Raw genomic sequence first — 15,559 nt, forward strand, 5'->3', positions numbered from 1 at the left:
TGAGTGTCTTGACAACAGCTGAAATGCTGCCTTGAATGCTGAGGTCTTTCCAAATATTGACGTCAACTGCTGCAAATTCACTTTGCACTTTACTCTTTGTGACCAAATCTAACTAAAGATACATATTTTCTTAAAGCACTATTGCATCCTTAACATTTACACAGGGCTGTATAACTCTAAGTGACTGGAATTTGCTGAATAGATAAAGCAGATGAGAAGGTAACTATTGGCCACCAGCTCCTTTATCAGGTCAAAGGGGAGGGTAACTTTTACTGACTGTTTCTACTGTCACCTTGTGGACAAATTGTGAACAAGGATATAGTTTCACCTTTGCCAGCATATGTTACTCAACACGGATATTTTTAGAAGAAGCTTCTGAACAAATCTATTGTCCTATAATCATAGACATTATACAGATAATATAATACAATATAGCTTTTCAGAAGAACCACACGTTGTATGAGCGCCGTCGGCGGCAGTGAGTTTTGATGGACGTGTCGTTTTGTCCAATGGGAAGAGTCCGAGTCACAGCCTGTCCAATCAGCGAGGAGTATTAGTTGGCGGGGCCGACACCAAAAGGCCGGAAGCACATGGTGGCGCGCGCTTCAGCTCGTGTTGTTGTTGTCTGTGATATGTGACCAGAAGATAGTCACCTGGTTTTTTCTTTTAATTTTAGGAACTTTTGCATTATAATCTGTGTGGAAAACGACCAGAGGATGGCGGCAGCGTTGGCAGCGCCCATTACCCCGGCGGAGCACGACCCAAAACGGTGTGTGGGTGAGAAGGAGAGCCGCGGGGCTGAGGCGGAGGACGGCAGTCCGCGGCAGAAAGGCCCCGCTGCCGGCGCAACCGCGACCCACAGCCGCATCTCCAAACTCCCGCTGGCCCGCATCAAGGCTCTGATGAAGTCCGACCCAGACGTTTCCCTCGCCAGCCAGGAGTCGGTGTTCATCATCGCCAAAGCCACGGTACAGACGGACAGACACACTCAGCCGCGAGCCACACAAGAGCGTCTGCTGCAACGCTTAATGTGTGCACAAAATATAAAATATACATTAGATTCGGTCAGTCCTGACTTGTACGCCTCAGTTCTAAGCTGTCCGAGCACATTTAAACGTACTTTTGTTACAACTAGAGGTTGAAAGTACATGTATAACGGAATAGGACTCATACTTGTATTCTTCCATCACTTTCACTTTATGTAGTGATATGTATGTATGTATATTATATATAGTTCACCCATTTATTGCCATTTATTTGCCAAATGCCATTTATTTGGCATTTGGTTTGCAAGGTGCACAACATTTGTTGAAAGGTAAAGCTATTAAGAGGATCATCAATACCTTGTTATTATTAAGGATGTAGCAGTTAGTTGTATGTCATGCTGCTTCCAACCTGACCTTGTGTTTGAGATATTAGTTAAATTCAGCAGTTTTTCCCTGCATACTGTTGGGGGGGGGGGGGGGGGGATTCATAGTGTATACTACTTGATACCAAATTAATCTTGCAGATGTCAAAATATTTTCCCTGTTATCTGGAATGATTGACAGGCTGTCATTGATACAGATTCAGTCAGTAACGAATTATGTTGCTTTACATTATATGTTGATACTTTGACCGTCCAGTGAGGCAGCTAGGCTAAGTACTTAAAGCTAAATAATGCTAGTAGCCACCGTTAGCATTACTTAGCTTTAAAGTGACGCGGAACCTATACCACTGGTGGAACACACTGTTATTATCATCATCAATGTATGTTACTTTACGGTAGGTATAACAACGGCAGAAACCATTCATTCATAACTTTTTCGGGAAATTTAAAAGTAGGAACTTACTGCTAATTCGCCAGCGCCTGCGCGTTCGGGTTAAGTGTGTCGTCATTTCCTGTCTGACAGTCTGCACCGGAAATGCGTGAGAGTGGCGGTCCTGCAGCTAAATGCGTGTCTCACAATGAAAACACCACATAATCGTTTTTCCTCCGATTATATGACTGTTGAGATCATCTGGAGCCAAAATCGTAATCACGATTAAAATTCGATTAATCGAGCAGCCCGAGAAGATGCTTTCTTAATCCAACATCTGTCAGTGTCTTCTAAGGTGATTTAAATCCAGGTTGTAAATGGTGCCTGAATATGGTTTCTTTGACTGAGAAAACAAGTTGTAACATGACTGAAAATGAAGCAAATATAAACATTTTATATATATATATATATATATATATATATATATATATATATATATATATATATTCAACCGGTGATCATCACCAGTGAATTACAATGTGGGATATTTTGCATGTAAAATCACATTCGTAAGCCATCAGTTAGCCCACCACTAGGGGGCAAGCCGGAGGCTAAGTGCTGCTTTGAGCTGCTTGAGTTCGAAGGAATGGGTAAATGTGACAGATTGTGGAAGGTGTATTGAGATTGTTTTCATTAACATGTGCAATATATTTTTGACAAAGTCAGAGTTGGAAAGGCTCCCATGATCTGTGGCAACCCCCAAAAGGGTCTGGGTCCACTCCAGATTACATTTGATATGTTTTTCTCTCCTTTCCCCAGGAATTATTTGTTGAGATGATTGCCAAAGATGCTCTAGTGTACGCCCAGCAAGGGAAGAGGAAAACACTGCAAAGAAGAGACTTGGGCAAGTGATGTGAATATATTTCTTATGTTGTACTTTAAAACGCATTTTCTGCACTATTGTTTGATCCTAATAACACTGACTGACATGACATGTTTCTTTTACCCTCACAGATAATGCAATCGAGGCCGTAGATGAGTTTGCATTTCTTGAAGGTAAGCCATGTGCACAGACGATAAAAATAAAAAGTCAAGGTCCTAGACATCATTAGTGATTAAGTGTTATATTATTATAACCTAAATTTGTATAATAGCAATTGGCAAACTTGGATCACCACATGTTGCTCAGGACCATTTTGTACTAATAACTTGTCTCTTTTTCTAGGCACACTGGATTAAAAACTACTTCAGGAGACCAATAGCAACATTGAATATCTGCGTCCATTCAGAAGAATTCTTCATTACAAGATTACACGACACAGTGGGAAACCGTCCGGTACCTTTTCGAGCCAGACTCACAAATGGGATCTTTCAATTCGTTTTATACTACAGGCTTTTAACATTTTTCAAACCCAACTTCAAAAACACAGATGATGTACAATTGTTTGTAAATATTTTTGAAATGCTACTGTAAAATCAAATAAATGTGCCTTTAAAAAAAAACAAAAAAAAACCTGTCAGAATTAAAGACATTTTTCTCAGTTTTCAAGCCCTGAATTTCAAACAAAACTAAACTATTAGTTGTCGGGGTCACAAAATGGGTTCATTTTGAAAAGAGGGTTTTGTTTTGTTTTTAAAGAATAATAAAAGGAAATTGACAAGTTTTAAACAGGACATTTGTTTATTTGTTTTCTCGCCTGATCTTTGATGTTTTCTTTGTGGTCAGCATCTTCCATGCACTGGCAGTATTCCCATTATCTGTTTTAATTGTGTCCAGGTAAATAGCTCAGCTCACCTACACCCCCTGAGTGAACAATCTGGTGAGAGAAACAAATTGACACAGTCAGATTTTATGAGGTACTAGAAAGGATATAGATTAAACAGACTTTTTGAAATTGTAACGCTCCACCAACAGATGAGACGCTTCCTCTTGACGACTTGCTCCCACATCAACCTCCAGCAAGAGCTCAATATAATTTAATATAACGTCACAAGTTGGGTTTTCCACCTCTCCTTCTAATTTAACACTATTTAGTTTGTAGTTGTGGATTTTGATTCCAGTTTACAAGTCAAAAGTCACCAGTACATTACAGGGCAAACAAAGACGGAGAGAGAGACAGATGGCTTCAACATTATACAGGCAGTTTAGGATAATCTATTTAGTGCTAATGCAGCGTGTTGGACTGTAAGTAAGCAAATCAAAGTACTTAGAGAAAACCCAGAGATGCATGGTGAAAACATGCAAACTTCACACAAAAAGGGCCCAAACCACACGTGCGCCATGGACATTATGGCGGATAGAACATAGCTTTAGGTTGCTGTAGTGGGATTAATTTCACCCGTTCATTTAAAGGTCAGTTGTATACAAAAAAAAGAAAAAGAAATGCTGAATAATTTTCCTGCAGACAAGATGTATATTTTGGCACCGAAACCAACAGTCATACTCACGCCCTGACTTTCTTTGCATGACTGGCAAACAATTTAAAATGTTGTGGGTGAAACTGCTGTCCAAGGTGCTGAATCAGGGACGTGGGAGCTGTCCATGGTATTGACCTTGTGATGTGTTTAAAATATTTTCTTTTTCTTGTGTTAAAAAAACCAATAACAAAGCTTAACTGAAGAACTGTTCTTACATCCATTCACTTTAACTAAGGTACAGTTATCACTTCTACTTCATGCTGTTGTAGTTATTCTGTCTGAGGGGGGTATAAAGCTTTTGCACTAAATTGAATTGGTATAATGTGTATGCAATCAACAGTTGGATGAGGCCTCAAGAAGAAATTATACCTTGGAATAATGTGCTGTCTCGTGTACACACAATTCCTTAAGCCATTATTTTTGGGGGTATTATTTTGTCATATTTGCAACCCCTGGTCTACACAGAAACGTGTCAATTGGGTAGTTAATGTTGCCATGAGTAGAAATGACCAGCATTTATTTCCATGTTGATTCTGCTCTCTCGCTCGTCTGTTTTACAAACCAGTGTATTTCAGTGTGTATCTTCTGGGTTTCATCTTGGATAAAGGAGAAATGATCGTCAGTTTCAAGTTTGATCTTGTAATTTATCGTCATGTTATTTTTTTTGTCGCATTAGTACTTGAATCAAAGTATACACGTCATTAGGATTTGTCTTAACACTCAGTTTTGTTGCTTTAGACTTTTTTTTTTTTTTTTTACATCCACATTGTACAATTGAGGCTGTGGTAAGATGTTGAAGGTCAGATTTCTTGCCCAACATGACGACAGAGAAAATCACACAGAGCCTCAGGTTTGCATTAGGAATGTATCTGAACCTCTGCAGACCAAAGGTGTGTGTTGTTCTTCCTGGCAGCATTTGTTGAACGCTTCCAAAGTGTCCAGTTTCGCACTCGAGGCTCCTGCAAGACCCCTTGAGTTTTTGTAGTGGGGATTTTCAAAATAAATGCCTGCGTGTATTTAAGCCTATTATCTGGGTTTAGTGTTTCAGGGGGTAATGAAACAGCTGTGAGAAGTACAGATGTTTGGTTCCAGAGGAGCACCAGTCAACTCCCTGCTGAGGAATGCCTGACTGGCACAGCAGAACACGCAGTACTCCTTTCTAATAAAATATAATCACATGCTGAAGGATTGGACATCATTTTATTTCTACAGTCAATAAAGACATTCCATTAAGGAAATCTCATGTGAAAAGAAAATGCAGAGCTTTCCCCTGTCCAGAACATGAACCGTGTGACTGCTCGGATGTGTTGGCCAAAAGTTTTCTTTCATTCCGATAAAAAAAAAAGAGCAAGTGGAAAGCTTTGATCTGTGAGCTCTGCTTGTGAAAAGTGGACATAAGGATTTACTTTATGGTTTAGCCATTTCTTTTTTTTGTGTGATTAGAAGTTTCTCTTTTCTTTTTTCCAACACCAAAATAAAGCGTACATGCATGCAAACAATCTAGACTGAAATAACACTTGTGTGCATGCAGTACTGACATGCACATACTTATGTACAGTTATGTAAGTTCAAACCTTAAAGAGAATATACAGAAAGAAAGATATATAAGTAAATAAATGACAAAAGTAAGGAGAAAGAATAAAGACTAACAGACAGTTTGAGAATAAAGGTTACTCCAGTAGTTGTGTGCAGTTTATTATCAGGCCTACAAAGAGGAGAGGTAGTTCCCCCACTTTGCAAAGTATTTCTAATCTCATTGGTTAGTTTTAAACAACTCCATTTGCTGCCGCAATGCCCGAGCTGTGAGAACTGGTGGGAGAGTCGTCCTCCTCCATTGAGGGAAGTTTCTTACCCAACATGACGGATGTCTGCACCCGTTCAACTTGAGCTGAAGGGAGTGTTTTCAAAAGGGAGAGGATTGCTTGGGACAGACAGGCTTGGAAAGATCTAATAACACCAGTGTTTGGCTGTAGTTCATAACTATACAAACCAGGGTAAAAAATATCTAAACTCCGCATTCATCTCCAGGACTGGTCACCAGGCTCACCTTGCTATTGGTGTGGCCATCATATGCTCTCTCTGTTTAATGTATCTTGCCAGCATTCCTCTTGCTTTGTCGCCTTCTTCAAGCTGTTTCTATTTAGCTCTGGGCAAACTCTTCTCAGTAAAGATTAGTTAGTGTCATATTTTTGTTTGCGAGCATTCTCTGCGAGCCGAAAGTTTTATTAAAGGGGCAGATGTTAACCACCACATGAGCGTGGTCTGAGATGGCAATACTTTCTAGGCTGCACAAGACTATGGATGATATAAGGCAAGTACTTTTCGTACATTCACACAGTAGTGTGTGTACATTCGGAAGGTTGTACTGGGAAAGGCAAGCCCCAGAATATCAGGAATCACTCATGTTATAAATGGAAGGAGAGGCGATTCCCCACAAAATACGGGGAGGCCCACAAAGATGAGGTTGTTAATGGTGTTGTCATGATCCTCTTGATTGCTTTAAAAGACTGTCAGGCACATTTCTCCTGCATTTTAATCCTCAGATGCCTCAGCAAGATAGACATTATTTGGTCACCCTCGCCAGTCTTTTCTTTTGAATTTTGAACGCACACCTTGACAGGAGATATTTTAATCACTGCAAAGATATGCACAAAAATTACCTGGCTCACCAGCAGACCCAGAGTCATGCGGAAGGTATGTTTTTGCAGCTGAGATTCCAACCTGACTTCTTGGGTCAAATTCTTGAACAGCGAGCACACACACACACACACACACACACACACACACACACACACACACACACACACACACACACACACACACACACACACACACACACACACACACACACACACACACACACACACACACACACACACACACACACACACACACACACCATATTTTCGTGGGCCTTGATCATTAACATAATACATTCCGGAGCCCATCACCCCACTTTAACTATCATGACCTCCATCTAAATTCTTGTAGCTTGTAACGAACAGGCGAAACCGTAATTGTAAAATCATATAAGAATGGCTTAAACATCTGTAAATACTTAAAGTTCAGATCCCACAAGCCCGTGTGATCCCAGTTGTTGGATTTCACCAAAAGAATGATAGAAGACTCAGTGTACATACCAATGAAGACATTTTCACTGTTTGAACACTTCGGAACTTTTTCCACCAAGCGTTTCAGGAGCCAATGGATAATTTCCTCAGTGTTAGATCTGTAGTACCACATAACTAAGGCAGGTCCATATTTATCCAACCCTTCAAAGTCTGTCTATTACACCTCCAACATCAGTGTCCAAAGCAATATTTGTCTGGCTGAGAAACAACTCATGCTTCCAGTTGTGTCCTGCCAGCATACCGACCATTGCTCTGTTTTTGTTCTTTGTTCAGAGCACGATTTGTCCAAATCATTTAAACTAACGAAGTGCGAGGAGTTCTTTAAAGCTTAATTTATGTAATGATGTGGAGGAAATTGTGTTTTCCTTTCATTATATCAGCAAGATTTTTCAGTGGATCCACCCTGGCAGTTTTACTGACACAGTTATTTAAGTCCAGTAATAAGAAACAGAACAAGACATCTGGCCGTGATGTATCATACATTCCCATGTCCGACCTGTTTAGCAATCTATCTTGGGTCTATCTGCGGATAAGCGGTCAAATCATTATAAATAACACAGTATTTGACTGGAAAACATTTTTTTTTTTATTTCTATGAAGGCCTGACTTTAGTGTCAATGCAACAGAAATACTAATTTAAAGAAAGATACAAATTTTTCCATTCATCACCAGTAAATGTATTCACAAGGCATGCTTCATCATTAACTTATCAGTTAAGCTTTTAGATAATAGCAGCAAAGAAGACAATGTTACTTCTGTTCGGAACAAACAGGTTTTATGTCCTCGTGTTTCACAATCAGGGACCACATCGCGTCGCAATGGTCAGCGATCTCTTCAGAACAAGGAGGTCACAGATTATAATCTGGGCCTTTCTGTGTGGAGTTTGCATGTTCTCTCTGCGCATGTGTCAGTTTCCTCCTCTTACTCTGGTTTCCTCTCACAGTCCAAAAAACATACATGTGAGGTTAATTATGGAACCTTAATTCACTAATTAATAAATGTGAGTGCATGTGGTCGTCTCTCTCTCTCTCTCTCTCTCTCTCTCTCTCTCTCTCTCTCTCTCTCTCTCTCTCTCTCTCTCTCTCTCTCTCTCTCTTTCTATTTACCCTGTGATGAACTTGCGACCTGTCCAGTGTGACTCAGCTTCAGCACCCAGCGACCCTGAACAGGATAAGTTTAACAGATGGTGGATAGATATCTCTCAGTCCCTTGGTCGTGGAGATCTGCAACAGCTTGATAACAAATTTATTTCAAATAGTACTGTGTTAGCAGGGTCACAGAAGCGCTGCAGTCTCTCCACTATTTGTAAGTATTTTCTCAGTATCTGCCATTAGGCAGTGACTCATCACACAAATAAAATAGTTTATGTGTCGCTATCATTACTAACCATCTGATAATGAGTTAGTCACCAGTTGCATGCGTAAAAACGTGGCGGTGTCCTATGCGCTGCTGATACAGTGATTAGCACTCTGTCTTTGCCCATCATCAGCTGGGAATGTGGGATGAAATGGTTTTGGAGATGGAGAATATTTTTTGTGTCAGTCTTGCAAGATTCACAGCATGAGCACGAGCTACAACAGACTTGTGTGAATAGGTGTTAAGAATGTGAAAGATGAAACATTTAACGAAAAAAAGTCACACATTCAAAGACTTGAATGGAGTAAAAGGCCTGCAAAGACTTTGACTGGTGGATTCTCTGCAATAACATGAAATCCTCATAAAAACTTCCCCTGACATACGAAGTTACAAACAAAAAAAGACATATCCTAATCATCTAGGACAAGAATGGCAATGACTCACTGAATCACTCTTTATGGTTGTTTAATACTGCAGTGTTGTTTGTAGCATTTGTGTATTTATCAAATATGATCAGGCCTTTGAGGAATCCTCTCGTTGTTTAATGTATAGGGGGTGTACATGTACATGTACACTAAAAAAGCTGCAGAGTGTATTTTAAATCAGTCGCACTGTGTTGATAGTAGTCTAAGGTGTGTGTAAAAAAAACAAACCTATGGAACACCATTCGAAAATGCCTTATAAGACAAATCTAGCGATTCAGAAAGAAACCTCATAGTGTTTAAAAACTGCCATGCTTTATTCCCACCATATAGCAAATATTGGAACATTAAAGAAAAAGAATTGACAACATATCACAAAACATGTATGTATTTGAAAAAAGTATTGATTGAAATATGAAAAATCAAAACAAAAACACCAAGGTGGTAAAATTTGGGACAAGAAATGGAGGTCTTTCTGAGATTTTGCATTAGTTGATCTTTTTTGGTGTGGATTTAAAATCACATGTTTATTTTTCTGTTGAAATTCTGATGTATTGTTGCCTCTTAGCATTTAGAGGTGAAGGAGCACTTTGTCATTGCTTCGAGATGAGTTCAACAATTTGTTGGGAATCTCACAAAACAAACAAACAAAAAGAACAACAACTGGTTGTCCACATACACAAATCAGACAGACTTGCTGTTTACAAGAGTTTCCACAGTTACAGTACATGAGGGAACCGTAAACTACGGTTAATTTAATATTATTTTTGGTATCTCGGAATGCTACATGAATTTGTACTATTCACAAGTTAACTAACAAGACTGATCTTGGGAATGAACAAGAACAGGGCTCAGTCATTACATCTAAATTTCACCCCTTTGATCTGTTTTAGTCTTGAAGGGAAAATGTGCTAAAAAAGAAAAGGAAAGAAATAGTATGGAGAAGGAATTTAAAGCCTCAAATGAGACAAATGAGGCTTGGCATCCTGAGCGCGGAGAAAAGAAGGGAGAAATGAGTGAGAGGTGAGATGAATGTGGAAGAAACAGAGAATGAGGGAGGGAGTTTAGATGAGCGTGAGAATGACTGAAAATGGATCAACAGAGGGTGGGAGGGAAGGACGGCAAGACAGAATAAAGAGAGGTGGTGGAAGTGAGGGAGTAAGAGATGGGCAGGGAGGTATAAAGAGAGGGAGGGAGTAACATAAGAGAGGCAGCCATAGAGGGAGAGGTGACAGAGTAGATTATCCTTCTCTCTTGTCCTCCTCTCTGCCATCGTCATCATGTTCATGCTGCAGATGTTGACTGTTTTTTCTCTGACTGTTATCTTCTGGGCATCTGTGGAAGGTAGGACACGGCCATACTTTGCTCGTGCACGCGTGCCGATGTGGGTGTTGTTGTCGCATGGCTTACATGCGCCCTGCAGGTGGACAGTGTATCACACAGAGAGCGATGGTGAAGACAGGAGGAAAAAAAAAGGAATGAAGAGGGACAGAGGGATAGCGGCGGCAGCAGCGGGGAGGGAAGCGTGGATGTAAACAGAGGGGCAGAGCACAGGAGGAACGAGCATCTGAAATCACACAGAAAGCAACTGTGTGTCCGGGCTCAAGCCCGTGTGGCGGTGTGGTCTCGCCTGCTTTCTGAGATGTGGTGACAGTGCTGGAAGTCCATTGACGTGCCTGAGGACGGACTCAAAAATCATCTGTGGCACAACAATGCAGCACTGTCCTATTTTAATGGCTCCTATAGCTCCTGCTGCTTCCCCTCACACTTCAGTTCATGCACAGATTTGCTCCGGAGGAAGCAGCATCGTGGAAAGCCCTGATAAACAAACAGACACTCCTCCTCTCCTCCTCTCGTCCTCTTACTTTCTCTCATTCTGCTGGCATCGAAGTATGTTTTTCAGCACAATGGGATGCCATTGTATTTCCTCTGACATTTTCGTGTGTGCGTGCGTGCGTGTGTGTGGATCCACATGTGAGTGTGTGTCTGTGGGTGTGTATGTGTGTGTGTGTATGTAGCTGAATGGTATGTGAACAATCTGCAGGAATGATCATTTTCTCCGTCCACAAAAGCTGCCAAAGCCTTTGGCTCCAGGCATGGCAAAAAATTATTGAAATATCCTTTGCAATGTTAAAAGATGATTATAACACAAAAGTTGACATCATTTCTGCAGTTTAATTTATTTTCAACAATGGATATCGATGCCTGCGTCTTGAAACTTTTTGTGGATAACATGATGCAAAATCTTCTCTTTTTTTTGGTTTTGTTTAACTTTGACCTGACTTTTCGAACTAAAACTAAACTATTTCCAGAGGTATCATATAAGTGAATTTAAGACAGAACGATCAACTCAATTGTGCACAAGAAAACTTCAGTATCGTCTTCAGTCAGTTTTCTTCGAGAGGCAAACGACGTTCCCCTTGTTTGTCTGTTTTCCTGTCCAGCCAAAGGTGTGCAGATGCAAAGGGACGTCCAGTGCTGCATGTTGTACTCCCAGGGCAAGGTGCGTACCAAAGACGTGTTGCGGTTCGAGGTGCAGACAGAGGGGCCCGACTGCAGTATACAAGCCATCATGCAAGTATTTCAACAATCCGCTCCTGGAGCTAAAGAGTACACAGCAATCTGCAGGCATGGAAAATATGCCTCTCTTTAGAGGAGGGCAGAGACGGGCTGAGAGGCATTGTCATCTTTCCAGGTCATGTTGTTATGGCAGGGCTTGGAGCTGTAATTGCCAAGGAAGTAAGAAAGGAAATATGTGGGAATAACAAGCCATCTGAAAATACCTTCCAAGCCAGCTGAGTCCTGCCGCAGCCACTCAGTCAGAACAGCAGGGTTTAGTTAAGTAAACGGCACTCTGATACCTATTGCTTCCAGCAGGTCAAAGAAACCCGATGTAGCTGGGGAATGAAAGGCTTGCTTTCTCACATGGTTAGATTTGCAAAAACAAGCACTTTTTTTTTTTTTTTTTTTGTAAAGTGTTTCCCACTGGTGCAAATGTGCATCTTAGTCATCTCTATTTTTAGGTATAGCTGATTTTCAATTAAATGTTTGAGTTTCTTTTATTTTTAAGACCTTCTAACTGTTTATTGTCTCTGCAGCTTTGCAACATGTGACAACAGACATCGTTCTGATTGATATTGTTTTCTGTGCTTCTTTGTATCCAGTCGCTTCATAATTTGGCTTCATTTGAAGAGTTCCACATGTGAAAGAAGGCCGGAGTGGAACACTTTTCAGGAGATTTGCACTGCCCTCCTGTGTTGCATTGAAATAACAGTTTTCTGCTCTTTTTCTAGTCTTTACACAAAGAAGGCGGTGAAATGCGCGGACCCCAAAGACCGAAAGGTGAAGAGGCTGTTGCGGAAGCTTCTCCAGAGACAGAGAACCAAGGCTCACCGAACCATGTGGCTCCTCCCTCATGACAACTTGCCCGTCATGTCAGAGGTTAGACTCAGGCTAAGTTACAGCTTGTTTACATTACACTGAGCAATACATGTTTTATGATAAGGGCGAGCATTATTAACTAGATCACAGGTGTTATGATTAATGTTTGTTTGTTTTTTTGTCTTGTGATTGTCAGGACAAGAAAGACAACTGGGCAGTTCTCAATGTGGAATGATCAAGTCCCACCAGAAAAAGGATGAAAACTTGTAGTCATAAGTAAGGCGCTCTTGAATTTGAGGCTGCATACACACGTTTAAGCAATTTTAACTAATAATCAATACGTAACCTCTGTGGAGGTCTTATCTACTATTTGTGCATTCCTTTTATTCTCTCTCTGTTTTCTTTACAGGCCAAGTAAACTCTCAGCAGCCAAGTAAACGTTCAGCAGCCAAGCTCGCTGACTCTCCAGTCATTTTGTGTCTTTATCTACACTATTCATCTCCCTGGGACCACACCTGGGTAGCAATACATATTTAAATGGCTTTAGATATTTAAACATGAGCAGCGCTTGAGATATGTCCAACATGTGGCTGGAACTGTTTCAACGGAGGAGTGTAACTTGTAAGATAAGTTGCATTCATATATTTTTTTTTTTTTCAATGGCTTGTACTGTTATTTGCCGGAGTCTGCCTGGAAGAGTGTCCCTCTTTGACAGCATAACTACTCGTGGCTGAAGTGAAATCAGTGAACCAGTCCTAATGAAACGAGCAGTGATGTTAATATTGTATATCAACTGGATATCCTATGCTTTTTTTGTGTGACTTGTATACCTTAAATGTGTAATGACACTTCACACAGTTAACTAGTTGAGGTTTGTCACAGAATAGTGGGAAATGTGTCTCTAGATATCTTTTTGCACCGTGATTTCCAGGCTTGGTTTTTTTCGCTGTAACATTTAAAATCCATATTCAGGTTGTAGATGACTGTTTCTCATATCAAAGTGAGATCTGGGGGGGAAAAAACAAAAAACTATTGTTACACATCCAGTCTTATTTACTACATACAGAGCAAATTGTCTTGATATTTTGTCCAGTTTGTAAATTAACAGTTTTTAAACTGTGCAATACCTGAGTCAGTCTTGTAAAAGTAGTCACTCAGGCACTGACTGATTCAATTCTCAATATATAGTTTACATTTATGGTTTCATTAATAGTCTGACATCAATCTATGCCAAAGTCTTCATGATTGAATTCATTATATGGCCAGGCTGTTAAAACTTAGAGGGCTCAACCGTGTGTGCAACACACACACACACACACACACACACACACACACACACACACGCACACACACACACGCACACGCACACGCACACACGCACACGCACACACGCACGCACGCACGCACGCATGCACGCAGGCACGCACGCCCACACACACACACACACACACATACACACACACACATTGTATTGTAGGAGAATGCACTGTATGTATCTCAAGTGAGCAATTTTATAAATTAATCAAAAGTAACTGGAGCTTCTTTGGTGTCTTTTTCTTGTGTGTGTTCGTCTCATTTATTCTCACGAAGCTTTATGTGGAGTCCAGCTTACAGTAATCTGCATAACTCAGCATTTATTCATCAACCATTGAAATATGTTATAATCTCGGCAAATGTTGGATGACATAAGCATAAGCATAAGCGTAAATATGTTTGTCCTACACTAGAACCTTCTTTTGAAAAAAAAAGACTGTTGATGTTTTTAACATGCTGTAGTATCGTGTTAAAATATATAGGGATAAACACCTCATTTCTTTTACCCCCTTCCCAAATTATTCCAGTACTTTTACAGCAGTTTTATATTACTCCGTAGTCATTCTAAGCTGATGATGTAAGATGTATCTCTCCAGCTGAACTTATGGTATAGAGAACTAATCACAATGCTGAGCTCATATAAGTTTCACTAAGAAGTGATTTGACAGGTTATAGTTATTCAACAGATATCTAGTGCAGAACACTGTAATTGTCACTATCTTTTCCGGTTGACTGAGTACATGAGAGGTTGAGTCAAGCTGGGATCAGTGTTCACCAGTTCATTAATGTCATAATGACTTGAAATCTGATACTATCATTAAAAGCAGAAAGTTAACTCTAAAATTCATAAAAGTTATTAGTATCACCATTTAAGTGCTATCCTTGTGATAAGGGAAACAAGGATAGTAACGAGGTAAGTGTATCTTATCATTTTGTAAATGATAAACAAGTTAATTGTGTGGTTATTTTTAATGTAAGAGTGTGGTTGGGGTGCTTTTGGAAATGAGTTTGAAGCAATATTAGCCATTACTGGCAATTTAAACCAGAGTACGCTCAGACTATGGCTTCTAGACTGAAGCATGTCCTCCACAAGGGGCTGCCACAATCACAATGATGACAATCACAATTCAGTTCCTGAGACATTTATTTGTCACATTTTTCAAACACTGTCCATCGAAATGGTGAGTTACTCCCAGAGAAACAACACTTTCAACAGCTGCTATCGAAACTAAAGTCTAATGGGCATAAAAGAAGCACAAGTGAAAAATGCAACATGATATATCAGTATATAGTTCTATAATTATGCACAACACTTTTTATTCTGAACATTTGACATCAAAAACCTTTTTGTACATTCAACTTGTCACAGGAGTCACCAACTTTCTTATAATCCTTCGCAGTACTCAGTAAAAAAAAGAGAGAAACAACAACAACAGCACTACTACTAATATTCCTAATAACAACAACAACTAATAATAATCATCATAATAATAATCATAATCATAATAATCATAATCATAATAATAATCATAACAATAATAATCATAATAATAATATCTGGGAGTAGACTGCAATGCATAACTGATTCATGATATAACAAAACCAAAATTATAAGTGATGTTTTCTAGGCATGATCACATATGTTGCTGAAAATGCAGGTGTATATTTGTAGATATGCAATAAAATGGTTTTGACCAACACAAAATACTTTAAGATTTTAAAAAAACAAAAGAAAAAAAGCCAAGGTAAAGCAAAGAATTCAGTTCCAATGTTCAGAAATCAACAGCACTAGCAAACA

At 39.8% G+C, this 15,559-nt stretch overlaps 2 protein-coding genes across 2 annotated transcripts; both read left to right on the plus strand.

Annotated features, from left to right (window-relative positions):
- The first annotated feature begins 603 nt into the window (after positions 1 to 603).
- On the plus strand, positions 604 to 5,111 carry pole4 (polymerase (DNA-directed), epsilon 4, accessory subunit). Its single transcript, XM_080506629.1, has 4 exons — positions 604 to 968; positions 2,559 to 2,643; positions 2,754 to 2,795; positions 2,965 to 5,111. Exons 1-4 carry the CDS (start codon positions 717 to 719, stop codon positions 2,976 to 2,978), a joined length of 393 nt encoding a protein of 130 aa, XP_080362755.1. The 5' UTR covers positions 604 to 716; the 3' UTR covers positions 2,979 to 5,111.
- Positions 5,112 to 10,242: 5,131 nt separating this feature from the next.
- On the plus strand, positions 10,243 to 13,973 carry ccl44 (chemokine (C-C motif) ligand 44). Its single transcript, XM_080506050.1, has 5 exons — positions 10,243 to 10,410; positions 11,511 to 11,640; positions 12,360 to 12,507; positions 12,644 to 12,723; positions 12,857 to 13,973. The coding sequence occupies exons 1-4, from the start codon at positions 10,347 to 10,349 to the stop codon at positions 12,680 to 12,682; spliced, it is 381 nt and encodes a 126-aa protein (XP_080362176.1). The 5' UTR covers positions 10,243 to 10,346; the 3' UTR covers positions 12,683 to 12,723; positions 12,857 to 13,973.
- Positions 13,974 to 15,559: the final 1,586 nt, after the last annotated feature.

The sequence above is a fragment of the Blennius ocellaris genome (genome assembly GCF_963422515.1).
Source record: "Blennius ocellaris genome assembly, chromosome: 12".
NCBI lineage: Eukaryota > Metazoa > Chordata > Actinopteri > Blenniiformes > Blenniidae > Blennius > Blennius ocellaris.

Coding starts and splice junctions, on each gene's coding strand:
- ccl44 (XM_080506050.1), top strand. CDS start 10,347: ATGTTCATGCTGCAGATGTTGACTGTTTTTTCTCTGACTGTTATCTTC. Junction 10,411..11,510: donor CTTCTGGGCATCTGTGGAAG/GTAGGACACGGC, acceptor TTTCCTGTCCAG/CCAAAGGTGTGCAGATGCAA. Junction 12,508..12,643: donor ACTTGCCCGTCATGTCAGAG/GTTAGACTCAGG, acceptor TGTGATTGTCAG/GACAAGAAAGACAACTGGGC.
- pole4 (XM_080506629.1), top strand. CDS start 717: ATGGCGGCAGCGTTGGCAGCGCCCATTACCCCGGCGGAGCACGACCCA. Junction 969..2,558: donor TCATCATCGCCAAAGCCACG/GTACAGACGGAC, acceptor TCCTTTCCCCAG/GAATTATTTGTTGAGATGAT. Junction 2,644..2,753: donor ACTGCAAAGAAGAGACTTGG/GCAAGTGATGTG, acceptor TTACCCTCACAG/ATAATGCAATCGAGGCCGTA.